This window comes from Trachymyrmex cornetzi, unplaced genomic scaffold (genome assembly GCF_001594075.2).
Source record: "Trachymyrmex cornetzi isolate Tcor2-1 unplaced genomic scaffold, Tcor1.1 scaffold129, whole genome shotgun sequence".
NCBI lineage: Eukaryota > Metazoa > Arthropoda > Insecta > Hymenoptera > Formicidae > Trachymyrmex > Trachymyrmex cornetzi.
In genome coordinates, this window is record NW_017295861.1 from 2,889,145 (window position 1) to 2,898,109 (window position 8,965).

Sequence of the window (8,965 nt, forward strand, 5' to 3'; positions counted from 1 at the left end):
ACCCCTATTCTTGAAAAGTATTGCAAAATATTGAAAAGTATTACGAAAAACTAGGGAAATGCTATAGTATATGTAACGCATACTATAGTATTTCCCTAGTTTTTTGTATGCGATACTTTTCAATAATAGGGGCCCAGCCGGCTCAGGCCTTGGTTCGAATCCTGGAGCGCCCTGATATTTTTTTCGTGTTATCGCATATTTTTTACAATATTGACTTTAATCATTCAGAATTATTTCACAAAAGTGAAATCAAAAGACAGTGTTCATTCAGTTATCACATGGATTTATTGCTACTGAATAGCACTTTGCATTTAGGATGGAAAAAATTATATTATTTTTTTTGTTATTACGTTATGTGTGTATTGTTTTTGTCTTTTATATCATGTTATAGGAGAGTCATTGTATTGTCTGAAAGAAAAGTATTTGTATAAATGTCAAACTATGTGTATAGATATATGATATACTCGTATATGCCATTTACAGTAATCGGAAAGATATACAGGGTGTCTCAGAAATAAGGTCGGAGCCATATTGGGGGCATAGAATGGGTCAAGGGGAACAAAAAAGTCTGATACCATTTTGAGATATTCGCTGTAGTTTTCGGATTAAAAAAGGAAATGTCTAAGCCAATGTGCTGTGAAGCCGCGCCGCGCGAATTCGTAGAACGGTCCACACTCGACAGCGGCGGCGGTGGTGGCGATGCACAATGAGGTCGAATGAACTTTCGTGTTTCAAAAAGTCTCGAAATTTGAACCGATTTCGATGATTTTTTTTTTAAATGAGAACTAACGAATATCTCAAAATGGTATCAGACTTTTTTGTTCCTCTTGACCCATTCTACTCCCCCAATGTGGCTCCGACCTAATTTTTGAGACACCCTGTATATAATATATGTATGTTATTCTTTGATATCTTGATGGCCTGATATTCTTGATAATTAAGTCTGAATTCTAGATAATTGTATCTCATCTAATAAAAGCGCTACTTATAATGTTTTTATAAACATTAAGTACTAAATAAAATAAAATTTTAATATTATATAATATATAATCATAAGTTTTGTATTACTGACATATATACATACTTTTTGGCACAGTGATTTATTGGAACGTTCTATATTCTTATTGAAAATATATTTTAGATGTATTTTAGATGAAGCAAATTATTTATTCTCACACTTGAGTAAATTCGAGTTTTATTTTGTTAATATCATGAATTCTGTATATATAACATGTATGTTTTGTAAAATAATATAATATATGTATGTGTGTATATGTGTGTGTGGGGGGGAATAATAATACTGTATAATTATCAAGAGAAAAGAAGCTAGATTAAATTTTGGCTGTGATTTACCATGAAAACTGGTATATTTTAATCTTAAGCTCTTTTTGAGGAAGCGCTATATTTTATCAGTGTAACATGATGGGCCTTCTACAATAAGCCATTAGTCATAAATCAGAAGTCAGAAGCTATAAATTGACCAATCACAGTCGTCAATTTTTAGCTTCTGACTTTTAATTTATGACTAATGGCTTATTGTAAAAGGCCCATAACTCTGAGCATGACACTTATTTTTGTGTAAAAAGGTCTTGCTAATCTAGCCATCATTTTCTAAATAATTTTCGAAATAAAAGTTTAATCTGTATATGTGTACAATAATAAAATGGTATTTACATATTGAGATGAAGAATGAATGTATCTCTTCTTTCGCGCTTATATCGAACTTCAGCTTTATATTTTTAGAAATTAATTTTGTCATTTAATGTAATGAAAGTAATTTATGTCATGAACTAATTATACATATAATCTTGAGTTTCATTCATTTATCTTAAAAAGAGCCTAATAATTCTTGGGCCTTCTACAATAAGCCATTATAGGCCTTCTACAATAAGCCGCAAGTCAAAACATCAGAAGTCTTAACCAGTCTTAACCAAGTCGTTTAAGTTGGCTATTGGCCAACTTCACCGATTATGACTTAAGATCGCTTAGAACTTCTGACTTGCGACTTATTGTAGAAGGCCTATAATGCATGTTTCATGTTATTCAGTTTGTATAAACAGATTTAAATAGCTTAAATTTTGAAAGTTATTTTTTCTCTCTCTTAATAAATCGATTTTATATTTCTAAATATTCAGAAAATATAGATGATAAAGAAACCTTATTCTTTTTTAATTTTAGAAAAGACAACATAAATGATTTAAAAAAAATCTTGTTTTAAGAAGAAACAATGATCATGTGTATTGTTTTTTCTAAAATCTTTTAAACTTTTAATTTTTTTAGAAAAAGACAAAAATCTAATTCAGAACTGGGGGGTTTTTTCTTTTTACCGAGGAATTTTTTTGAGGTACAAGAAGTTTAGAAGAATTTTTGGGGTACTTTTTGGAAGGAAAATACAAAGAAATGTCTAAATTATGACTATAAGGTATTGAAAAAATTGCAATTTATGGAAATAACTTTTGAATAGACCTGGCAGCACTTGGTTGCGTTCAGCTGTTTCAGTTTCCAGCAGAACGTTTATTGTTTATTGTTATTAATATTTTGCAACTGTTGGAAGTTCTTCGCGCTGATTATGGATTATACTTTTAAATCTAAAGGAATAATTCTACTTCAGCGAAGAGAGAAAACTTCCAACAACAAAAAAAATCATTCTGCTGGGTATCAATCGTGAAACTTATCTCTAGAATGGAAAGTGAACAGTGAAAATTTTAACCATTGAAGTTAATGGAGAAATTTTTCACTTTTCACTTTTCATCCTAGGAAAAAAGTTTCATGATTGATACCCTGAACGCGACCATTCATCTTTTCTCATTGAAAAATGCTGAAAAAGCAGACCAACAGTTGGTACTCTTGCTTGCGATACATTTCGAGAAACGATTCTCGTATCGTATCGCAGGATCGCTGTCATCGTTGATGACTCCCTTCAGAGTTCGGATTGTTCAGACGCCTCGCTAGAAGGATAGGTGTGTGCCTGTTGGGGTTACGATCGTGAGTTGTGGATTTTTGATCGAAATAAAGTCGCGTAGACATTCCAATTGCATATTATGGAGCCGTACGATGTGATCGTCAATCAGCCGGTGGTTATCGATAACGTAAGTGCCTGCTATCCAGCTCCTCTCCCATTTAGAAAGCGAGCGATGCGTCAAACTTCAATGTCGGTTGTCAACGTTTTATCAGGATGTATAATTTAAAAGAACAAATGTTTTTCTTCGCATTCGCATTAGCGTTTACGTCTACATTTTTATTTATATATTTTGATTCTTGTTCGCAAACGAATACATCGTCAAAAATTATATCGTCGGCCGTCTGGTCGATAATAATGACGATGATGATGTTGATGTGATAAGTAATTCTTTCCTCGGTTTAGAATCGGCAGCGTTGTCATTACATCTGATTTTTTTCTATTTAGGGATCTGGCGTGATTAAGGCGGGGTTTGCAGGTGACCAGATACCTAAATGCAGATTTCCAAATTAGTAAGTAGCAGGGAGAGCTATTAATATTCGTGACAGTGTCTTCTGTTTTTGAAGGTTGTTGATAGGTGACAATATTTTGATAGGTTTATCTAATTTGAGCTTTGGAGCCAAAATGCAAAGAAAATTATTGATGCAAAAAATTCAATGTACGATTTCATGGACTGATAAGTATTGCTCAGATGTGTATCTGTAGTTACATTTACACCGTGTGCTTAGTCTGCGACCTATATAATAGATGTCTTTGTTTAATCTACAGGATAAACAAGAACACCTATTGTATAGACTGCGACCTAAATGCATGATGTAAACGTAGACAATATTTTACAGTTTTCAAAATCTTATCTATATTGATTTTTTTTGCATTGATGGTTATGCATTTTGGCTCCGGAGCTCAAAATAGATTAGGCCTGCCCTAAATGATTTAGCTGAGTTTAAAAATTGCTTTTTTATTTTATTATTTTTTAATGTATCTGTTGCATAGCTAATATATCAATATAACATCATAGATAACATAACAATATAATATAACATATCATAGTTAATAATATCATAGATAACATATCAAGATAACATAACAAAATATTGTATGACATGAGATTTTTTAAATAAATTAAAATTTTTAGTTTATATATTGGTGTGCAATATTGACATTATATTGATTAATAAAAAAAATTAATACATGATTCTTATTTTTAGCATTGGGAGGCCAAAACATGTACGTGTTATGGCTGGTGCTTTGGAGGGAGATCTGTTTGTGGGTCCAATAGCAGAGGAACATCGTGGCCTTCTATCTCTTCGGTATCCAATGGAACATGGTGTGGTCACAGATTGGAACGACATGGAGCGTATCTGGTCTTATGTTTATAGTAAAGACCAGTTAGCTACGTTTAGTGAAGAACATCCAGTCTTGCTTACAGAAGCACCTTTAAACCCCAGGAAGAATCGTGAGAAGGCAGCCGAGATATTTTTCGAAACGTTTAATGTTCCAGCTTTATTTGTTTCCATGCAAGCTGTACTTAGCTTGTGAGTAATTTTGTAATAATCAGTGTTAAAATGATTTACAACTTTTGACTTCTAAAATAAAAATTTTGAAATATTGTTTTTAATTAAAAGATTGTATGACAATTTTTTTTTGTTTTTTATTAATATAGATACGCAACAGGCAGAACCACAGGAGTAGTTCTAGATGCTGGCGATGGTGTTACGCATGCTGTACCTATTTATGAAGGTTTTGCTATGCCTCACAGTATAATGCGAGTTGATATAGCAGGGCGTGATGTTACAAGGCATCTTAGGTTACTTTTACGCAAGGAAGGTATTAATTTCAAGACCACTGCAGAATTTGAAATTGTCAGAATAATTAAAGAGCGAGCATGTTACCTCGCCAGCAATCCCCAAAAAGAAGAAACAATAGAGACCGAGAAGTTTCAGTATGTTTTACCTGACGGCAGTCACTTGGAGGTAATAAAATAACATGAATTAGTAATAATTAACAAAAGTATTATGCCCGTTTCCATCAATGTAGATTAACTTGAATCTTGATTCAATTTACTCTTCTATGTTTTTCTAGTTCTTAGAATCATAGATGAGTTCTATTTGAAGTAAAAAATAAATTCGATAATGTATACATTAATATATTATCAACTGAGCAAAGGGACAGTAGATGTAATTTTAAATTTAGCTCTTTTATGTTTTTATCCTACATATAATGCGTGACAGATGCTCACAATACTTTAAGAATATTGAACACAATAATGTTTATAACTACCGGCATATCAGAAATGAGTCGATAAATAATATATGATGTTGAATTACATATGGATCCATAATAGATTCAATTCCGATAACCCGATCTTGTACAGAGTCTGTTTGACGCTTATCCACGTATATTTTACTGTGCTCAATATTCTTAAAGTACTGTGAGCATCTGTTACGCATTATGTAAGGTAAAAGAGCTAAATTTAAAACTTCATTTACCTATCCCATTGTTTACTTGAAATATTAATATATACTCTAATTTAGTCAAGTGGGAAATGGGACGGTAGATGTAATTTTAAATTTAGTTCTTTTATTCTACACAATGCGTGACAGATGCTCGCAGTATTTTAAGAATATTGAGCACAGTTTTTTACACCTTTCTCATATGTTTGTGGTGCGCACACTGATTATTCAATTGCTACAAACATATGGGACTTACAGTTTTAATGCCAGTTCCGAACGGTGGATTTTTTGAGAGATATTTCTGTGGACAAGGATACTCTCGGGAGGTTGTCAGCCTTTTCCGACAGGAGACACGAGCGTAAATATTTTGGTTCCTACTAGGACCTCTGGCATGATCAGTGCGCTGTCTACTATGCTGTACTCGCGCTTTAGATTAAAGTTAATCTACATTAATGGAAACAAGCATTAGTCATACATAACTTTGAAATAGCAAGTTTAAACAGTTCTTATGTATACTACATTTCATTCAATACAGATCGGTCCGGCACGATTTAGAGCTCCCGAAGTGCTGTTTAGACCAGATTTAATAGGTGAAGAATGTGAAGGCCTTCATGAAGTATTAACATATTCTATTCAAAAGTCCGATTTGGATTTGAGGAAAGTTCTATTCCAAAATATCGTATTATCGGGAGGATCGACATTATTCCGCGTAAGCACAAAAATCAGTATATATAAAATAAAGAAAGAATCTAGAAGAATAAATTTTTTGTATTCTTATCTTTATGTTATACAAAAAATTATTGCAGTAATATAACAATAATATAATAGATTCTCGTATTTACTATTTAGGGTTTTGGTGACAGATTATTATCAGAGATTCGCAGGATGTCGCCAAAAGACATTAAAATAAGGGTAAGTGTGAAAATAAGACAAACTAAATAATAAGTAAACAATTTTCAGATAAAATTATGGATTTATTTCTGTTACAACAGATATCAGCGCCTCAGGAACGATTGTATAGTACTTGGATCGGAGGTTCTATTTTGGCTTCTTTAGACACCTTCAAGAAGATGTGGGTGAGCAAAAGAGAATTCGATGAAGATGGTATACGGGCTATTCATCGTAAAACGTTTTGAACTTAATTTAAAGAAGCTTTCGAGAACGTTATATATCGAATAATTTTATTATAATACGAAATGATGGCACACTCGGCACGATAACAAAATGTATCGCAGCATAATTCGTAACTGTTTCGAATAGTAATTCATAATTTCTATCATTATTTTAGGGAATCATTAGGTATTTCTAATCGTTTAAGACCATGATATAGTGCAAAAACCGTTTCAATTTGTTTTTCCTTTAATGGATTTAATGTAACTTTATTTTGATAGATATATACATGGTTGTGTTAATATACAATTAGAAACATGAATTCTGCAAAGACTGTACGATATGATAAAAGTAAAAAGAAAGTTAGTACATTTCAAGATTCTTTTAAAAAATGTAAATAATGTCTTTCCGAATCAAAGGTCAAACATAAAGTTTTAAATCGTTTTTAGAACTTATTTATTTATAATTTATACATATATTATTTATGCTGTGTGTTTAGTTATGTGTATTATGGCAGAATACACGATTTTCATTTATTAAAAGAAAAAGTGCTCTATTTCATCTTCAATATAATGAAACGAAGCATCTTGTAATTTCTATGTGCAGCAACATTTATGCAAAGCATTTGTAAATATGTACGCTTTCGTAAAAATAAATCTCTATAGTCTTTACACACATATACACAAATGCATGTGATTAAAATGTGAATTTTTACAATTATATTGTAAACGAGATATGTAGTTTAAGCAATTGATTCCAACATACTTTGTAACACGCATGAACTATTGATTTTTAAATGTATATTAAATGCTGAAGGAGAACACACTCTTGCCTTTACATGGTATGTTTTAGCTGTGATAAGAATAGGGATTCAATTATCAAAAAGTTTATTAATGTTCTTGTTGCAAAAAGGTCGTACTTTAGTGAAATTCCATAGTTCACGTAATATATACTATGGATGCGTTCCGATATTCACTGCCAGTGCTGAAACTATACAGTTTTACGTTACATGCGTTATAGATTTTGAGCGAACTAAACTGAATCGAAAAGTCCTCTACCATTTTGCAATTTTCGCAATAGTTAACAAGATATTAATTACTAAAAATTGCGAAATATTGGTCTTGAATAATTTTTTACTCAAATACTATCAACTTTACAGAAAAACTGCAAGAGACAAAATAATTTATTTTCTTCTCATAAAGTTCTGAGAATTTTTTCAGAATTTTTTCAGGATTTTTTAATACCGTATTTTCTCACGTTGGTAAAAATAAGAAAATGCAGTACTAAAAAGTTGATAATAAATTTTGAAAAAATTCTCAGAACTTTATATGAGAAGAAAATAAATGATTTTTGTCTGTTGCAGTTTTTCTGTAAAGTTAATAGTATTTGAGTAAAAAATTATTCAAGACTAATATTTTGCAATTTTTAGTAATTAATATCTTGTTCACTATTGCGAAAATTGCAAAATGATGGAGGACTTTTCGACTCAGTTTAGTCCGCTCTACCTGCTCAAGACGAGTGGGGCCTTATATTGGGGACACCCTGTATATCGGAATAATTTATTCGTACATGTCATTAAAGAGAGAGTTGAAATAATTTCTTTTTCTATTCTTCAAGGTTTACTTTAAAGTAGTATGGTTTGTAGTGAAATCGGTGCAGAGTTATGGAATTTGATGTATTTGAAAAAAATAAGATTTCAAGCTTTAAAAAGCTTTTTTCAACATCACTCGGGGAACACAATGGGTGCATTCAGTACTACAACCGCTCAGTGAGCTCTTATATCTGTTTGGTCTATATTTTTAGTTCTAACGGAATATGCCAATCAGATCCAAGAGCTCACTGAGCGCTCAGTGAACAGTCGTAGTACTGAATGCACCCAATGCACCTATTGGATACATTCAACGGATTCAAGCAATATGCTTATAGATTCGGGAGGATCCCGTTTGCCTACAGTTCTGATTGTACACACCACTCATATCAACTGGTGCCTAGTAATTTTTCACTGTTTTGCCAATGAGATTATTTTATTTTTAAATTGGCCAATCAGCGATACATGTGTGCAATATGCGATGTGTGCAATCGGAGCCCTCCCCTGAATGTATCTATTAGTCCGGATCTACAATAGTTTCAAGCCTTAAGCCGTAAGTTCGAATTTACAATGGATGTTTTAAGCTTTAGGACCCGAGCACAATAGAGGAACAGGAATTAGATATTGACTCAGAGTCGGATCGAATCTGTAAATCGAATACGCTATAAGAATTTCAACCTATCAGAAATCATGTATTGTGGAATACACAGTTTTTGATAGATTGAAATTCTTAGATCGGAATCCATATGCTGGATTCACACTGCATCCGATTTGCGTCGTACGACGCTCTGCAACCAATCAGAAAACAGGATTCCGATGGATTTTGCTTCATATCATCGGAATTCCGTTTTCTGA

The 8,965-nt window shown here is 32.3% G+C and overlaps 1 protein-coding gene across 1 annotated transcript; it reads left to right on the forward strand.

The window, feature by feature from the left end:
• The first annotated feature begins 2,927 nt into the window (after positions 1–2,927).
• Positions 2,928–6,738, forward strand: Arp1 (Actin-related protein 1). The gene is made up of 7 exons (XM_018522283.1): positions 2,928–3,089; positions 3,407–3,471; positions 4,168–4,494; positions 4,623–4,932; positions 5,948–6,121; positions 6,262–6,324; positions 6,405–6,738. Exons 1-7 carry the CDS (start codon positions 3,042–3,044, stop codon positions 6,546–6,548), a joined length of 1,131 nt encoding a protein of 376 aa, XP_018377785.1. The 5' UTR covers positions 2,928–3,041; the 3' UTR covers positions 6,549–6,738.
• Positions 6,739–8,965: the final 2,227 nt, after the last annotated feature.